The 19,692-nt window shown below is 34.7% G+C and overlaps 1 protein-coding gene across 1 annotated transcript in view; it reads right to left on the minus strand.

The window, feature by feature from the left end:
* Positions 1-19,692, minus strand: part of LOC135694020 (muscle calcium channel subunit alpha-1) — a 54,901-nt gene that overhangs the window by 13,950 nt on the left and 21,259 nt on the right. The window contains exons 16-36 of the mRNA XM_089111663.1: positions 19,035-19,341; positions 18,645-18,675; positions 17,762-17,912; positions 14,451-14,589; positions 14,092-14,221; positions 13,773-13,832; positions 13,278-13,384; positions 10,799-10,907; positions 6,994-7,101; positions 6,425-6,477; positions 5,846-5,900; positions 5,389-5,489; positions 4,499-4,700; positions 3,991-4,155; positions 3,361-3,468; positions 2,725-2,802; positions 2,406-2,531; positions 1,808-1,873; positions 1,133-1,218; positions 858-1,008; positions 372-499 (exon numbers count right to left, since the gene is read on the minus strand). Of these exons, the coding sequence (XP_088967789.1) occupies positions 372-499; positions 858-1,008; positions 1,133-1,218; positions 1,808-1,873; positions 2,406-2,531; positions 2,725-2,802; positions 3,361-3,468; positions 3,991-4,155; positions 4,499-4,700; positions 5,389-5,489; positions 5,846-5,900; positions 6,425-6,477; positions 6,994-7,101; positions 10,799-10,907; positions 13,278-13,384; positions 13,773-13,832; positions 14,092-14,221; positions 14,451-14,589; positions 17,762-17,912; positions 18,645-18,675; positions 19,035-19,341 (2,461 nt within the window). The remainder of the gene's footprint in view (positions 1-371; positions 500-857; positions 1,009-1,132; positions 1,219-1,807; positions 1,874-2,405; positions 2,532-2,724; positions 2,803-3,360; positions 3,469-3,990; positions 4,156-4,498; positions 4,701-5,388; positions 5,490-5,845; positions 5,901-6,424; positions 6,478-6,993; positions 7,102-10,798; positions 10,908-13,277; positions 13,385-13,772; positions 13,833-14,091; positions 14,222-14,450; positions 14,590-17,761; positions 17,913-18,644; positions 18,676-19,034; positions 19,342-19,692) is intronic.

The raw sequence follows: 19,692 nt of genomic DNA on the forward strand, positions 1-19,692 counted from the left end.
ACATTTGCAACAGATTTTATTCAATCATCATCCTTAACGAATGATTTGAAATAAGAATGGAGATGTTAATTTCTTTGCATAGCATCATATGAAAAGCAAGATTAGTTGTATCGAATGCGAATACTATCAAAGATATGCCAGTGATTATACTTCTCTCAAATCTTTTATGTATTTAATCACTCATATCGAAGACGCAAGAATCTACCAAATGTAGCATTTTCCAAACAGTTTTGACGCATAATTAAGAATTATAACAAAGCAAGGAAAACGAAAGTTTATCTATTTTTGTTTTGTTTTGTCTATATAGAATCCAAACTACTTCTCTGCTTTTACGATACAGCTATACTAGGGGATAAGAGTGAAATTTATACCTTGCAGTAGGGTCGTATTCAGACCATACGCGAACAAATTCATCGAGATGATGAGGCCCGAGGATAGATGAGTCTCTCGTTAAATATTCAAAGTTGTCCATAATGACAGCGACAAAAAGATTCAGCATCTAGAATAAGAAATATGTCGAAAATTAAGAAAAAAGTATTCCACTGCTTGATAGTAATTGAACGCTTTGAAAGTAACAAGAAATTTAATATGTATATTTCAAAAGAATTAAGCAAAATTTGAAATAACTGGTACCTGATGTTATGAATAAAGCAAAATGACTCCTAAAGTCTAGGATCTATGCACCTTGAATTTTGCTTTGATAAAGATTAAAATGAAGATTAGAATAAATGACAATCCATCTATATCCGTATGTTATTTCACGCATGAACATAATACTGTATTGTCGTCTTTCAAATGCGTTGTATTACAAAAACAAGACACAAGCCGCATATTTTGGGTTATAGAACAAGTCTTACCAGAAACATGCAAAAGAATATGAATGTGGTGAAGTAGAATATTGCCATGAACGTGCTTCCACAAGTCGTATTGCTGCCAGAAGTCACCTCACAAGGAGCTTCATCGTAGCATGCACGCATTATACTGTTCCAGCCTTCACCTGTAGCAGACCTTTAAAAAAATTCGTATTAGAGTTCTTGTTTAGTCAAATGCGGGGTTTCGTGTAACTGAAAGCGTTGATATCATTATGAATTCACCAGAAAAGAAGCACATCTAATACAAAAACTGTGTTTACCTGAACAGTACTTGCAAAGCTTGAATGATAGTGCGAAAGTTGTTATATTCAGTTATGACATCACCATATTTTATCTTTGAAAAAACCTGAAAGAAAAAATGCTATAGGCATTGAAAAAGAAAACATATTTCTAAATCTTAATGATGTACGATTGTGATGTGATGTTCGGCTATCGGCCAAAATTTACTCAACAAATACACAAAACATGCAGGTGAAAATACAGTTTCTAAATCATTAGACAAGCAAGGGCGTCCTTTCGTTAGGGTGTTTCAAATCTTCCTTTCGCGTTATTTTCGATCGACATATTGATATATGTTTCTGTTTACTTTTAGTTATTACCTGAAGTTAAAACCGCAAGAAATGTCCAATCGTTTAAAGTTCACAAAATTGTCCTGCTTTCCGAGCTTTGTTCAAATCTGTTTACTCATACAGGTAGATTTAGGTCACAAATGAGATATTTGAAGTTCTTGTTTAGCATTAGTATTTAAACATTAACAGTACATAAACTGATCAAAAAAAGATCGCAACTTTATGTTGACTGCATAAAATATGTTCTTTTCTGTCAGCATTACTTTTAAAGGAATTATGGGAAAAGGCGTTTTAAACTTAGAAAACTAATATGGAAAAGGAATAAGATCCTAATATTTATATGCAGAGATACTGAATGCTATTTACCTGCATGCCAATTACAGCATACATGTAGAAAAGTAATAATATCAAAGCTGTGACGTATGGTAAAGCCTGAAAGATAAAAATTCATCATCAATAGATAGAGATTTTGAAGCTTTTTCGTAACTAAGCTGCTTCACAAACATATTTCTATGCAATTGTTGACTTCTGTTAATTTTTGGCTTCTATTATGCAATTGATGCATCAAACAATTGACATGCTAGTTTATTCGTTGAGATTTGGTAAACAGTTTCTCAACACCAGTAGATTTTAACATAATTTGATAATGTTACAAGCTGCACCTGAATAACAACATCTGCTTGTCCTTTGGTCATTTTCCAACTAAGTTAATCTGGTAATCGGACGAGAAATGTTCAGCATGCTAAATTTTTGTCTTTCTGTTTCAAATTTCCGCGTCTTGTAACGAGATAAAATTCCTTACATTTTGATCAGTGGATCAAACCAACCTTTCTGTCATAAATTAGGCTAATATTTAATTATTGATAACTAAAATGTTAGGGTTAGAGAGCAGGCATTTCAAATCCAACACTTATCAGCAAATAAAGTTTACTTGTACAATAAAGAAATCAAAATGTTTTTTAACCTTAAAGGATTGGAGGAATGTCCACAGCATGAGACGGATCGATGTGCCAGATCGAAGAAGTTTTATGATTCTGGCTGCACGACATAATCGAAACATACTTGGGTCTAAAAAGCTTCTTGGATTTACCTAAAAGGAAACACCAAGGAAATGATTTGGCAATCATAGAAGGAATGCGGAAAGATAGTAATGAGGGGATTGAAAGAAGGGAGGGGTGTGGGTGACATGGAAGCAAGCAGGCACGCAAGAATATCCTTTAAACTATCATAAGCTCCTAAAACAACCTCAAAACTAAAACAGAATATACAACTGGGATACTCACGTAATTAAGAATTATATCCAGCACACTTCCCAGCACTACTAAAAAGTCGAAAAGATTCCACGGGTCTTTGAAATAATTCTGCAATTTAAGACAAATTCCTAAGTTGTTTATCTTCTCCAAGTTTTATTTTCATTTTATAGTTGGTAAGTGTTAAATCTTTTACCACACTTATAAATGAAGTTTAACGTCAAAATATTTTAAATATCATTAGTGACAAAAAATTGAACTTTTGAACTCATTTGAGTCACTTCAAAAGTGGATGTGAAATGTTTTAATGAAATAAATCGTATTGATGGATTTACTGCTGTTATGAAAAAAACGTGTCATTAGAAACATGTGACACGATGTGTATAGTTTCTTGAAATCCTATCTTTGCATGTTGATATATCAGAGCACCAAGGTTTTTTTAGCAGCAGTAACTACACAAAAGAGAATCAAGCTGTCCCCTGGCCAAGCTGCCGCAATGTGCGCGAATAAACGTTTGGTGCATTGGAGAATGTTTACGCGATGTTTTATCGTGAAATGAGAAATTTCAAAAATTTGCAGTTAATGCTCATTGTCATCAAATGGGATGAATGTAAAAATGGCAATATCAAGATAAGCTTATGAACTTCATTAAAGGCAAACTGTATTTACCACACGATATGCTATAATCTTCAACGCCGCCTCCAGGCAAAATAAGACAGTGAATGAGATATTGAAACCAGTCAGCATATTTTTATATGTAGTAGGTGCTTCATCATACTGAAATTAATATATGTTCCATATGAACTTCTACTTCCCGATAGTTTTAAAGACCTTGTATGGCCATAAATATGAAAAGTTTGCAAAAAAATACAATAAAACTGAAGCAAAGATTCTTCATTTGAATTCATGCTGTCATTTGTCAGTAAGCTATTATTGATCTTAGAATTTAAGCTTTTGATAAGCTTCAATTGATAATGAAACAAAATTGATCTACAGCTGAAGTAAATTTTGAAAGGTTTTACTCAGATGTATACAAAGCAGGTCATTTTACAAAACAGTCAAGGTTGGATATTTGCATAAACACACAACTTTAAAATTTCAACATAATGAAATAAATGCTGATGGATAAAGTAGATTACGATGAAGACATCAATCTCCTTATTCAAGCTGTAGTTCAAGTATACAAAAATTCTGCTCTATAAGCCAAAACATGCACAGCTCTGCCTATAAGGCACTAAGCAAAATATAAAAGGCGGGTATACATTTATTATCACTAAATTAAGTAAAATGATATTTTACCCGCATCATCAGTTGTATTGTGTTCAGCACGATGAAAAGCATAATACAGTATTCGAATGGCCTCGAGTCAACGACGTACCATACACGGTACGAAAATGAATGCTTGTCTTTTGGCATGTATCGATGTTTTGCCTTCGCTGTTAACGCAAAATGAATGCAGTCTCTCTGCAAAGAAGAAAAATTGGGTTCAAAACCTAAAACGATTTTGTTTAGTTTTACACTAGATTTATTAAAGCTTTTTTTTGCAACATATTACAGCCTCATCGTTGTTCTATTTTGCTCCTGCCTATTATCTATTTCATGTCACCCATATAAATATTCACGGAGTCCGACGGACAGCATGTCCTGCGAATCCTCTTTTTGATGTAAGCTACTTAATTTTTTTTAAATGCACAAAATGAAATATATATATATACCAAATGCTAAAACAAGCTGGAAACATACGATAAAGGTTAAGATTTCGCTTTGAAAAACTCTACTTTATTGTTGCAGTCAAAGTTGGTCTTACCTGATTTCTATCAAGACCGCCCTCTGTTAACTCTCTTTCCCCTTGCCGTTGAAATGTAAGTATGATTAAAGCAACGTAAATGTTGATAATCATGAACGTAAATACGATCACAAATACAATAAAGTATATGCACAGCTGCGGGTTACTGTTTGTTATAGGACCCTGGTCAATTTTTGTTGCATCAATCGTCCTATGCATAGCCCTGAAAATTCAAAGTAACAAAAATTTTAGATTTCATGCCTTAAGATTAAGCAGTGAATGTAAAATAAATTTGCCAAGAATAAATTAAAAAAGACTCACTGATCTAATGGAGCAAGTATATATGAATATATAGATATGGAATTGCAGAAAAGGAATTCTTAAAGTTATGGAAAGAGCTTTCTGTCAGCGTAGTTAGATGAAAGTTAGCTTATCTGGTTTTTTCAAAGTTTTGATAAAAAAATATTTCGGTGGTAAAATCAAGCATATTTCGATAAAATTAGCCTCAAATCTACTTGAGTAAATATTGATAAAGGCATGTTGAATATCTTAGATTTACATAGTGTATTAGCAAGTATTCTTTTAAACCTAAAAGTAATTCTTAAAATGAGCTAAAAATCTAGCTTTTATGTTTTGAAATACTTTCCACATGTATAAATGCGTTATTATGAATATCTGTTGAAAGCTGCACTATCTGCACATGCAAATACAGCGATTAAAAACCACTTTTTCAGTCTTGCCAAACCAAATGAAATCAATAAAATGATTTATTAAGGCCATATAATATCTGATGCTGTAACATCTATAATATAGGCTCGAGCATGTATTTGGAATGGCTTAACTGGAAAATGGCGAAATATAGAGCTAAGCAAATTTTCTTTTTAACAATTCAAAAACAGGTTAAGAATTACCCAGGCCAGCCTTCTCCAGTTGATGAGGCATAAAGGGTTATCATGGCATGAAAAACATTGTCAAAATGAAAGTCGTAATGCTTCCATTCTCTTTTCTTTACCTGGAATGAAAAATATTCTTACTGGTAAGCTGTTCTAATATTGCTGATATTTTATCATCTTGAAAGGCTCGAGTACATCTCTATTCATTCTCCATTGATGACCAAATACTCTTTTTTAAAAAAAAGGTCTTCGTAAAGTGAAATTTATTATAATCAGCAGCTATTTGAAAATAATCTGAAGTAGAGTGATGTATGTTGGTATTAGAAAAAGGCATATTAAGAAAAAAAATGATAAATCAAAACTGAATTTTAACCCTCATTGTCTTGTTACAGTTGTTCTTGATTGATACAAAGCAGTCCAATTTTTGAAACTCAAAGCAATAACAACTAGACAATAGAAAGATTATTTCGCTTACTGTTGGTTTGTTATCAACAACACTCTCCTTGGATGGAAACCAGTAAAAGTCGCCTCTGAAATAGAGCAAAATGAAAACATATATATTGCTGCTTATTAAACATTCCAAAAAATGACATAAATGCATCGAACTTAAGATGTAAGATTACCTAAAAAAGTACAAACATTGCAATATAGTACCAAAATTGTAATACCGGGTATATATAGAAAAATAAAGAGATAGCTAAGAAAAACCACTATCAGAGTAATTTGTGAAAATATCATTTATTTTAGGATTATGACGCCACAGAGATAGAACAGTTACTCTATCTAAAATTAAATGCCCGAAATGTTGGTATATAGCATCGTCAGTAAAAATAACCTAAACCTTTTATTGTCGTAATTCTATCATATTTACTCTACCATGGCAAAAGCTAATTGCAAAACAGTTTGTGCATTATCAACAGATTGCTAAAAATTTATCAAAACATTGAGAATAAATTTTTTAAAAAATGGTTTGTTTTTCTGTCAATTACTGAAACTTGCTTATGTCAGAATTCAGATAAATGAACAAGTTTTTAAGTTCAAAAAAATTTCTCACTTGCAGTCTTCTTTGGTCATTTTTGAAGTATCAGTGCAGTGGAAGAATTTTCCCTAAAAATACAGGAATAAAATAAGACATACAAAAGGCAGTGTTACAAAAAATCAGCTTGCAAATCAGCTTGAAAGCTACTACAAATCTTTAACTCATATTCAAACTATTCAAAGCCCCAAAGTCTATGCTGACGGTCTTGAATGTAATGATTTCAATTGTTAAGGCTCGTGCAAACGATTGGGCTAAAAGAATCACGGCTAAGGATTAGCACAGTCTGTTTCGACAAGCATGAATGTTGGATCTGTAAAAATTGGTATTGTTTTAACCCTTCACTTCAACCAGGTATAGGAATTTCACGAAAAAAATTGCTTTTTGTTCTAAAAACAACCTTGGTTATATCTTGACAATTTGTTTTTGTATGTAACAAAAATCATGCAAAATCTTTGTACAAATGTAGATTGTCCGAAATGGTAGAAAAGTAAAACTTATTTGCAATGCTGGTTTTATAAACTGGTTTTGATTTCATATTTAAGGCTGATACTGTCATCTTTTTAAAAGGTGATGAAGAGCGTTACCTTGAATAGCTGCACACCAATGCACGCAAATATGAAGAGGAAGAACATAGTTATAATCAGCACAAATGCCACATTCTTCAACGAGAATATCATGCACTGAAAAACGGCCTAAAACAAAGTAGCAATTACTCTTAAAGCGCAGTTATACAGTGAGAATTCTTGAAATGGGAAAAAACCTTTCAATAAAATCTACACTTGTTATTCCTTTTTATGCATACAGAAATATTCAAAACTTGATTGTCTGAACAAACAAAACAACAAGTTATTTGATGAATTAAACTGTGATTGAAAGTTGGTTTGCCTTTAACTTTAAGGCCCTGTTCACACCGATACCGGATTCATTTCATGTCGGATTCACTCCTGTCACACGATGACGCTACGCTTTCACTGCTCCGAAAATTCCGTCTTGAAGCAGTTGCATAGCGTGGGTCATGGCCGCAGAGAGAATTTATGGGCCCCGGGTCAGGACAAATGTTAAATAGTAAAGCATGCATAAGGCAGACGCTTCTAGGAGGTATAGGAAATGCTCTCCAGAAATGTTTGAAAATTATGGTTGCTTAAACTGTTCGGGTGGCTATTTTGGTTGCTAAAATTGACATGTGGGCTAAACTGCGATGGTGTCATTGGCGTAGAAAAAAGGGGTCAGAGGGGGCAAAACCCCTTTGTAGAGCTAAACTGTTTTTTTTTCGGAAAACCTCTGGTCTTGTCAAAAATTCAACACGGTTGTCTATGTTTATCTAATTGCTATGTTTTGATGGAAAAAATTTGAAGCTAAATAAACACAAGAATAATTAATATATCAAAAGATCTTTTTTCAGTTCCGATGTCGTTATGTCATTTTAAAATTTATGAAAAACTAAAGAAGCTGATTAGATTTTTATCGGAAAATCCATCTTTCTCACCTCTCCTGTGAATTAGAAAGAAATAGAAAATAACAGGTACAAGATGATACGTTTCAATAACTGAAAATAATAAACAAGTGGGTTAGGCACAAGATGTAGGGATATTTAACCCTATCCAGGCCGGGCTTTTTGAGCTGCTAAATACCTTATTCAGTCCCCCCCACTCTAAAATCGTTTTTACTAAGTACACGTATGTTGCCAAAAATCACCACAGCTATAGCAGAGGTCATAAATCATTTTTTAAAAAGGAAGTCCAAAAAAAGATATGACGTCATAATTATTGAGACAATGTACACAAAAATGCAAAAACATCTATTTTTTAAATTTGAATAATTTTCAAAGATTGATTCCTGAAACCAAGTTATGTTTATCGAGGAACTGCTAAAAGGTCACACTTTTTTTAAGTTGGTAAATTTAATTTTGGCAAACTCAACATGGCGGGCTGACGGACTTAAGATCTCGTTTTTAACACAAGCAGCACAAATAGAGCATTTCTCGATATTCAACGATATACTTTACATATCTTAAATCCCAGGCCAGATGTGCACAGCGTAATGAAAAAAGTTTATCGATTTTTCTGTTCAAAATTCTATGCAGAAACCCTATTAGCTAATTGTCGGCTATATGACGTCAAAGTAAAAGTCACGTGACACATAACTGAAAATTTTGTAAATAGAAAAATAAAAAAGACCATAGAAACATAAGAAGTAACAAGGATTTCATAAAAGGATTATGAGATGAACCTGAATTCGGTGCATCAAAAAAATCCACTGTGAAAAAAATCAGCCCATTCCCCCAAATTTAGTATAATTTTAATCTTGTACACAAACTCACACTTCATATAGATAAAAGCTAAGCTTTGTGCTTGTCGAGTCTATAAATATGGAGCACTGCTCGATTAAGTAAGTAGGGGGAGGGGGCTTAATGATCCCCTCAGTCCGGATAGGGTTAATGAAAGAGATATAATTTATCACAAGTACATATCAAAAGTATTAAACTTATGGCAACTGTTAATTCTGCTTCTTCCCAATCGCGCTGCCTCATTCGATCTCGCACTTCTTAAACACGATCGAAATACAATGTACGCGTCAAATATCATACCATACCTGATCCACTGTTTGATATAATTTGAACATATCTGATATCTTAGCACCATAATGCATGAAAATGAAATTTTCTTTCGGTTAAAATCGTTAACGTTAAATAAGAAAAAGGTTAAATTCGTTAACTAAATTGGACTACAACCGACAGACTGTTGCAAATAGATGCGAATGCCACAGTGTAAATCTGTATGACATATTGCCCTGTATGTTGCCATGCAATCACATTTTTGGTAACATTCAGAAGCTTTTGAATTTCTTTAGCCCAAGCCCATAAGATGAGAAATTCTTAACAAAATTATTTTCTTAAGCTAAATAACTCAAGCATTCAACACATCATAGACTTTTGTCATTACTGTCTCTAATACAGGTTATGTTAATGGAGAGGCTGGATAATTATTCAGAAATGTTTTTTCAATTGAGTTATTATTTATGGGCCTCTAAAGCTAAGGGCTTCCGGGCCAGTGACCCCCCTGTTTCCCCCTCTCCTCAGGACTGCGTGGGATTTTATTCGTTGTTTTGCCCTTTTTCGGAACAAATGCATTCTTTGACGTGACATATCTGATACACTGTTTTCTTCTGAAGAAGAAGAATTTCGAATAAGTTTTTTAACAATCAAATCTTCCATTAATCTTGTGAAACTCATTATCATCGCAAGGAGCATATTTATTGTTTCACTGAGATCCACTGTCATTTTGCGTCTTGAAAAGAGTGCCAAACTGCTTTTGAAAACCCCGAAAGTGAAGTTGCTTTTTTGAACAAACAGAGTTTCCAGAGCGAAACCATATTAATGCGTTAACACGAGCTCAAAAGTGATCTGATAAATTTCTCGGCTGACGTAAAATTTGGTCCTCAAAAGTGCCCCGTCTATCTAAAACTACCCTGGATCGGTAACAGCTCCCTACGTTTTGAAAGCCAAATAAAACAGGCCATTACAAATTGTTTCTTTGCGGTCAACCCACGTGTTGTTTATAGTACGAAAAGGCCCTTCCGTTTATTCAAAAGGACTGCGTTCCTGCAACACAAAAAAGGTCTGTTATATATGAATTTACGTGCCAGTGTGATTCTGGCTACGTAGGACGCACCACCCAAAGATTGGAGGATAGAATAAAACAACATGTTCCATCTAATATTAGAAACAAAACCCATCCCCAAAGAGAACAGCCACCTCGGTCTTGCAAATCTAAAATTGCAACTAAAACCTGTGATTCTACTATCGGGCAGCATTTACTAGAAAACCCAGATTGTGCGACATGTTTCGGATTATTGGTAAAGCCCGATCGTCGTTCCACCTAGCAGTTTTAGAATCTATCTACATAAGCACGAAAAAACCGCTACTGTGTAGACAAAAGGAGTTCGTTTTCACCTTAGGACTCCACTGGTAACATTCTAATAGGCAAGCGGCACTGATTGGTCAACCTATACAGTCATGTGCTCGTGTTTCTGATTGGCTTATTTCGATCTACAACTGGGTATATATATTTCTTAGCGTAGAGTTTTCGATCTATCTTCTGACGTTTTAAACTCTGAAGAGTGTCAGACGAAAAGCTTTAGTTTACTAAATGTTTGCTCTTTTCAAAGCAATTGATATGATTCCATTCCACATTCACAGCGGAATGGTTTAACTCCGCAAAAACGATACGGAACGTATCGGATTCCAGCGTCATCGTGTGAACAGAAAGTCTATCCTATTAAAAAAGTGATCCGATGCAAATTTAATCCAGTGTTGTGCGAACAGGGCCTCAGTTGTTGAAACAGTCAAAAAGGAAATTTTTTAGACAAGAATGTGCTGGTTATATTTACTTTCAGCTTTTTGATTTTGCTAATAGCCTTCAATGGTCGAAGAACTCTGAGTACTCGCAAAGCTTTGACAGTCTGGCTTGTTTTTGTTCTGGAGTCAGCACTCTGTAAGCTGTGGAGAGGAAATTTTCAATTAATTGACTTGAATGAAGCGGCAAGATGAAAGCATTTCAAGAAGCAACACAAAGAGGAACGGGAAACTATTGAGCCCCACTCAAAAAGGATATTGCCGAATAAAAGACATATATCCTAAAGTTTTTTTTTGGGGGGGGGGGGAGGGAGCGGGGTGCCGTCCATTCCTAAATAAATGTGCTTTCTCAAAATAAACTTTACATCATGTCAAACAATACCCAAAAATTATCGCGACTATTTCAAATCTTGATTACCACTATAGCAGAATATAATCAGTAATTGAAGATAATTTTTCAGTTTTTCATACTAAATCCAAAATGTGAGGAACTTTTATGGATTTTTCTTTGTCAGTCTGCCCATACTCAACAATATTGCTTTCACTGATCCTGCATATGCAGCCAAATTTACCATTCCAATATTTCAAAATAAATCTATAGAATCCTTCACCCTTGTTTTTATGCAAAAAACACGATTCCGATAAATTATATAAGAATGAACATTTTGCAACTACATAGCGAAGTTTAATTTCCCGCTGTGACATCACAGTGATGAGTCGAGTCGAAACCGTTTAGTCAGGCCTGTTAATTCACTTATTATGTCGAATTGTGCAAATAGTGATACTAGCGTGAAACTATGCAACAAGGGACAGTTTGATACCCTGAAAGTTGCCCCCTTCAGCTATTTTTAGCTGGGGTACTTTGCCCCAAGACTCTAGCTGCGATTTTACGATATCACTGCTGTAAGTAAGCACAATAACATGAAACTTTGTAACAAGTGAAAATGTGATACGCTAAAACGATAGGATATAGACCCCAACTGAAATTTGCCCCCTTTTTCTAGTTTTAAAATTGTGGTTCTTTGCCCTAGACTTTAATTGACAGAATTATCGTATCTCAGTCTCACTTTGGCACAATACATAAAACTTTGCAATAAGGGGCAGTTTTATACGCTAAAAAAATAGAATATGGACCCCGACTGAAAATTACCCTCTTTTTTTTAGCGTGGGGTATTTTATCATGGACCATTACAGACGGAAATATCGTATCTCAGTCTCACTTTGGTACAATAGCGTGAAACACTGAAACAAAGGCAAAAAGGATAGGATATGGACGCAAATTGAAAAATGTACATTTGTGCTATTTTTAGACAGGAACAAAGGATTATGAGGCCCCTCATTCATATGCCATTGATGATAAGAAAAACTATCAGTTGGTCATGCCAAACTGCTAGGTAACCAAGGGCACGCAAGGACACGCCTTGGCAAGAGTAGGGAGCCTAGATTTTTTTCATCTTTTACTGCAGCTATAAAACAACTTGCTTCGAAGAAAGTGGCCATCTCGGCCCCCTCGGTGGCGTGGGCCCTGTCATTGTTTCTTGGTTATTATTTGCAGACTCATCCGTGCAATATATTGTAGTGACTATTCTTGGGCCATTTTGCACTCACTTCTTACTAATTCATCGAGCATGCCATCGTCATCCCCCTACATAATTCACGGGATCACATACCATAAGGACATCTCCTTCACCACTGTTCTTACAGCGTCACTCATCTAAATCAAGCTAACTCAACGTCTCTATGCCTAGATCTTTCTTTATAACATTGCATCATCCTTTCATCATCCTAACTCATCCTTAATTAGTATTTTGATTTTTATATATAAGCTTGTTAACTCTCTCTCTCTCTCTCTCTCTCTCTCTCTCTCTCTCTCTCTCTCTCTCTCTCTCTCTCTCTCTCTCTCTCTCTCTCTCTCTCTCTCTCTCTCTCTCTCTCTCTCTCTCTCTCTCTCTCTCTCTCTCTCTCTCTCTCTCTCTCTCTCTCTCTCTCTCTCTCTCTCTCTCTCTCTCTCTTTCGCTCTCTATCTGGCTCCGTGTTCTCCACACGGTAAGACAGACAGACAAAACTGACTTTTATACGAGCGCATTAAACGAATGCCTATTATGTACAATCGCAGTTGTCGACCCGACTCATCATTGTGACGTCACAAACTGGCCTTTGCATGTACTACCTAATTTCAAACTCTGATTAAACACACTTTCGCTGGTCAAATTTTGAAAATTTTGGTTTCAAACATATCGGAAAAGATGAGAAAATACAACTCTCAAAAAAACACGAAATAAAATTTCGCTGCATAGACGCTGCTTACTAAACTTACTTGCTAATGCTTTTTCTCATTCAAGCACATGGTATTTTCAATCAATCGAATATTTAGATATATAAGTAACTATTTAAAAAACTTTGAAACATTCGATTAGATTGCTGTTTGTGAAAAGATTATTTGAATTTCTTCTTGTAGCAGAAGCACCCATGTAAAGATAAGGATGAAATAAAGAAAATAGATCGAATAATAACCTCACAACGATAGATGCAATGTTGCATGCAACAACGAAGAAATCAAGGATATTCCAAAAATCCCTGAAGTAAGCGCCTTTGTGAAGAAACAAACCAATATCGATGAACTAAAATTTAATACAAATTAATCAATTTTCTGGATATTTCTGATGAAATTTTTTTTAAAGTTTTCATGTTTAATTGCAAGAAGCAGTTTGATTTGCAAATTGGAAAAGCTGTGAATTCAGAATTAACTTTCAAGCTTCTGCTTTAGATATTGAAGATTTGGTAAGTTTTAACAACCATTTACAAGATGCAACAAAATTCAAATCATCAAAAAAGCAGTTATGTAAATACATATTTACGCCATGACATTAGAATGAACAAATATTTATCTAAGCCATACTTGATATAAATAAAATATATAATTTATTCGATATAATATTAAGAATGTTTCATCATGTTGTTTGGTTTTTTAGAAAAAAATATAAAATTACTCAAAATATTTCCACTTGCCTTCAAAATGACTTCTAATGAAAATATCGCGGCAAATACGTAATCAAAGTACTTTAGCACCTAAGATAGAAGAGAAGGAGAATTTTAATGAGTGGCTGACTACCTTCTATGGCTAGCTTAAACGTTTATTTTGCCTTTACCATTTTAAATGTTTAGCTTATAATTTGATGGTTATAAAATGCACTTTGAAAAATGGACAAGTCTGGATTAGAATTTCCAGTAAAAGTAAATAGAAAATGAAATTCTTGCTATATTTTTTAGATCTTGGTAAATATTACGAATTGATTAGATAACTGACGAGGAATCGATTCAACATTACCTGATTAATCTTGCTTTCATCATTCAAAGGGTCTTCTATAGCAAGGGTCAATGAGCTGACAAAAATGACTCCCATGATAAAAGGATCGAAGAATCTGTGATGAACGATTGCATGGCAAAATCGTCGAATTCTAAAAAAAGGAAAGCCAAGCATTTCAGAAAAAAAGAGGCTAAAAGAATTTAAAAGTTAAGAATATTGAATTGGTATAAAAAATATGACTGTTATAAAAGGTTTTCTAATGTCCAATCTCCATCATTAAATCTATTTCAAATTAATTTGAAAGAAATTGGAATCACAACTTACAACTGAAAAGTATTCATGTGAACCAATAACCGTTTTGATCAATAAACTAAACTTACGGATTTTCTTGCGTAAAGATAAACATTGAAACCTCCCGAAAGGCAGGGTTTTGCTTCTGCACTCTTCTTCTATCTGCAACATTTGTCTTCATAACATTTAAAAGGCCATCCTCTCGTATCATTTTTTCAACATTGTCACCTACAAAAGAGTCGAAGAAAGTCGTATCTCATTCCATCACACGCAACGAAATTACTAGCATTTTCACTATCACTAGCTTCTGATGGGCCAATGATACAAATTTACATCACAGTTGGGGGAAGATTCGACCAAATAGATGAATAATTAATTACCTGTGTCAAAATGACGTTAAAGAAACTGTTAGTGAAATGATGTGTGAAGGTCGTACAAAATTTTAGTTCCACTTGTTCCTATTCACAAGATTTCAGATTCGGTTATATCGATAAAAGGTTTTGTTCTAAAAGTTAGGATTTGTAAACAACAAATTCGGTTGGCAAAGGAAAGCTGCTAAATGTCTTAGGCTATTGAAGCAATGGGTGCTTTCAATAGAAAACATTTGTAAACTAACTGAAAAATGTATGCAATATGTTGATACAGTCGCGTAACTACCTCTTTTGCTTTTAGTGTCAAAATTATTTGCTCGACATTTACTGAAACTGCCCGACAAAAATATTTTAAACATTAATTTGAGGTTAGTCCAATGGATTCTTGATAGAAATGCACCTATCATTCTCGGGGTTTGAAATTGGCCTCAATGAGGTAAAAGCTGTCTTATATTTGCAAATCTTCCATTCCTGCGTGGTCTTATACAAAATCGTCGAAAATGACATTGAGTAGAAATTAGCCCTAAAATTGAGTCTTTGTGACTGGTGTATTGTTGAAGCAGTTCTAAATCATTGATTAATCAATGACATAAAGTTAGCTCAAGATGGTGAAGTCATTTTGTAAAGAGCGCAAATACCCAGTACTGTAAAGGATCAGCGGGTAGTTATATTAGGCCTGGTTCAAACTTCGCGCTTCTCATGTGGCAAAATTAACTCGAGAATTAAGTACATGAGGGGCGCGACGTTTGAATCAACTTGGTACGGCACATTTAGTTAGGAGCGGCAGACTAGTTTGGATCGGCAGAGCTTGCCGAACTGCACGGCTCCAGCACGGTACGGTTTCAAGCGTCGAACTTGTCATGTACCAAGCTCAATGCATAAATATATTTAATTTATTTTCCTTCCCAGAATTCATTTCTTTCTTGGAGGGCGCATGCGTTTCAAACAAATATTTGAGATTGCGTGCCTTAACCAAGATACTTCATGTAACAATCCTAAAACCCATTTGGCGCGACATAATTAAGTTCGACGTTTGAAACGGGAGTCGCGCTAAACATGCTTAAGTGTCGCTCCAAACAGAGTTAGGTTCGGCACATGAGAAGTGCGAAGTTTGATCCAGGCCTTACACTTCCAGCCTTCTACTAATGAGTCTAATTAACAAATCAAAGAAAATTGCTTTTACAAATTCTCATCATCCATATTGAAAACCACTAGCAAAGACTTAGCATGTAGTTTACATGCTTTTTTTGATTATCTAGAATGCCTGCTTTATTTGACATTTCGAATTAATCACCATTCTGCAGGGACCAATGACATATCTCTTTTTAATCATTCGCACAGACCCTCTTGTTTTGGAATTCATGGCAAATTTGCATCGCAATAAGGTGAAATGAATAATGCCGACAGTCAATTATTTTCCCATGAAACTAAATTGTTAGAGCAATCTAATCAAATATTTACCTTCCTATGTCAAAGCGGAATCCAATATCAAAGGTAGTATGAGTATTGGCAATCCATTATTCACAGAAAACGTACTGAATTATAAAAGCTTTATATATAAATACAGTTATGAAAATCAATATAAATCTTCCGTCAGAGTCGAGTGGTTTTTCTGGAAAAATAAGCTCAAAAGTAAAGGATGGTTGATAAGGAAGGCTAAACCCCCTAGCCTTCTAAGCTCTAGCTCTATCCCGTCGCTTCGCATAATATTATGAAGCATGCATCCGAAATTTATTTGTATTTCTTGATTTTTTGAGATTTCAAAATTTAAACCTTTAGACAAACTCATTGCTATGTTTGAACTATATACAAATTTGAAATGAAGAAGCATTTAAAGGCATTTGACGCAGGTAAAAGCATTTAAAGGCACACAGCCGCTCGGCCACTAGCAGTTGATCAATCAAATTTAGCACAGAGAGAAACATGTGAACAGTTCCGCTTGTCTACAAATTAGTGAAATCATAGAGCAGCACACAGTGGTTTCACGTGAAGAATTTTTCAATTTCTTCTATGCGAGCGTGCTCTGGTCAATTTGGCCTAAGTTATTTTGGATTTGCTGTACTTATGCATGTCGAATGCCTTTAATCATTCGCTGAATATAGAACCAGCACAAAGAGGAAACTGAAAGTTGAAGAAGAAGCACCAGACGAAGAAGTACCAATAAAACAGTCATGCTACAACAAGATAAAATTATGAATTTTTGAGTTTAACTTTAAATTTTTTTGGCCCTAGATTTCATTGAGAAAGGAGTCTAACAGTCTGTCACTGCTCATTGTGGATCAAAGGCAAATTTCAATTATTTTCATCTTGCGAAATCTTCTTTAATCTTAAGCAATGTTGCCTGCCATGTACTCAGCTGTCGCTGCTACAAATAAGTTCTCGTTTATTGAGTTACCAAAAATAATTTTTGCTTATTTATGATCTATTTTTTGCTGATTTATGCCACCTCAATACTAAGAAATGTCGATGTTGTTTTTAGTTTGCCAACTTCCCTTTGGTTTTTCAACGCTCTACAGTAGAAAACAGGTCCAGTCGCGTGACTAAATTTCTAATGAATAGCTTGAGCATCGGCCAGCACATTGATGAAGGTCACGAGGGAATGTTGGTAAAAAATATCGCATTTTGTCAGACAAAGCCTTTTGCACAAACGGGAAAACAAACATGATACGAATACTGGTTTATTGCTGAATACAAAGCTCTTCTTGCCCAACGAACAGCATAACTGGTTTAGGTTTTGCCCAAAAAAATAGAGTTTTTCGATGATTGGTGGGGGGGGGGGGGGTTGTAACTTCATGGACACCCCCAATTTATACATCTCTGGTTGACTAAGGTTTGTGCTATTTGATTTCAAGATGCTTGTTTTTATGAATAAACTAACGTATGAGCAGCTTCATATCTGAGTAAGGGTTGTGCTAGTTAGGATTCATCAAAACCTCAGTGAGCGAAATTTTGGATAATTGCGAAAAGTAGGGATCCGCAGCAATGCGAATCATTCCTAACGAAAGTAAACATTAAACTAAAATACTTACATTGATCTGAAACGTCCCCATTAGCAACCGCGTTAGTATTTGATCTGGCCGAGCTGTTATTCTCAATATTCTTATTCTGGTCCTCATTCACAGCAACATAATTTTCCACAACCAGTGGAACAGATGATTGTTGCTGTAGAATCTTGTTCCACTGCAAAAAATTACACAGGTTTATTACAGAAAATGTGAAAGTGAGAGACTGAAATGTGTTTGAATGTGCTGTTTCACACATTATAAATCACGTATAAGTTGATAAAAATATGTCTCTGCTGCAAATCGTGATCGAAAACACATTTGTTGAGGGAGATTCTTCACAAATGGGATTCACATTGAGCCCAAACCACTCTGTTGTAATTTTCATGTGACATATAGAGCGTAGAGAATTTCATAAAGATTGACGCAGCGTTTCATACCAGATAATTTGGGTGCATTGTGAACAGGAGCCCTATGCTAGTGTGAGCGGGGTCATTGTGAAAATGGGTCCACTTTTCATATGAAAAATTTAAAATTATACTAAGAAAAAAAACTTTGACAATTTACTCGACTGGAAATTAATCTCTGGATTGTATCAAACAAAAGGCAGCTTACTTGCGAATAGTAATTATTGCTCAGTGAAAATTAATATAATGTATTTTAGTGCAAACCAACATCATATTTATCAGAGCTTCATGCAACGTAAAGTCTGGGAGGAAATCCACTTAAATTCGTTTCATTTGGTTTTTCTTTATGTATTTGGTTTCCACCGTATATGTCAGTTGCTGATATGTCGTTGAACTATCATCATAAAATGTTTGAAATTTGATAAAACTAAGCTTATTACATTGGGCATTTCTTTGGTAAGCTATGAGGTATCTCAACGGAAAGTATTATCATGTCAAGTTACCTTTCTTTGAATCTCAGCACTGACTGGGTTTCTGAAAGAAATGATGATATTAAAATTATAAGCAACAATACAGCGGTGTGCCAAAGGCATTTCAATCTAACAAGATCAAAAAAAGTTATTTTGATTCTAGTAGCAAAAATTTCTGTATTTGATTAAGGCAGCAGTTCTATGCAGTTAGGTTTGAATTTCTATCGTATCATATCTGTTAGTAGAGAAAAGACAAGGAAAGACGCTGCCTCGATAACGATGTGAGGTGGCATTTGTCAAAGTGGAGTCGAATTTAAGCAAAATCACTAAATTTTTCATGAAACACTTTCTACTGGTATTTTAATTCATTCAGAATGTGTTTTAACTGCAAAGATAATATTTAAATTCTTAACGTAGACATACACTCTTTTCTCCATCATATTTTTGTTATCTTTCTCAACTTTCTCTCCTTCATTAGAAACCAAGTTGTTGGCTAAAACTGATTTTTCCATATTGGCACGGTTTTCTTCCTCTTCTACCTGCCTTTGAAGCGTTCTTACAAACGAAAGTGCTTTTAACTTGGTCCAATGTGTGCCTGGTCCTGTAAATCCAGCACGGGCAGTCCTCTGCCTTGTTAACAATTTCTGCTCATCTTCTTCATCTTGTGACAGGATTTCAGCGTTTGTTAGATTATCAACGGCGATAGCAAGAAAGACGTTCAGCAGCGTGTCTGAGTTTGCAGTTAATTGTAAATATGCAATTTGAAGGATTTTGATAAATCAAATAAAACGAAAAGAATTCTAAAATATTTTTGCAGAAAAAGTTTGATCTAGTTATCACATGCCAAATTGAGCCACCAAAGTCATCAATTTAAATAATTTTTTATTAAAATTACATGCCAGCTTAAGGGTGAGCTGTTGTGAATTTTGTCGCTGAAGAAATGGGGGAAAACAAATTGAAGCCAAATTTAAACAGAAACGTAAAGCAGATTTTTATTTCGAGGAAAGTAAGCTTTGAATAGCCATTCTTCCTTAGGTAAAAGAGTAAGCTAATACCTATTTATAAAAGTATCTTTCACACC

This window comes from Rhopilema esculentum, chromosome 11 (genome assembly GCF_057945365.1).
Source record: "Rhopilema esculentum isolate cy_ngs chromosome 11, ASM5794536v1, whole genome shotgun sequence".
NCBI classification, from domain to species: Eukaryota; Metazoa; Cnidaria; class Scyphozoa; order Rhizostomeae; family Rhizostomatidae; genus Rhopilema; species Rhopilema esculentum.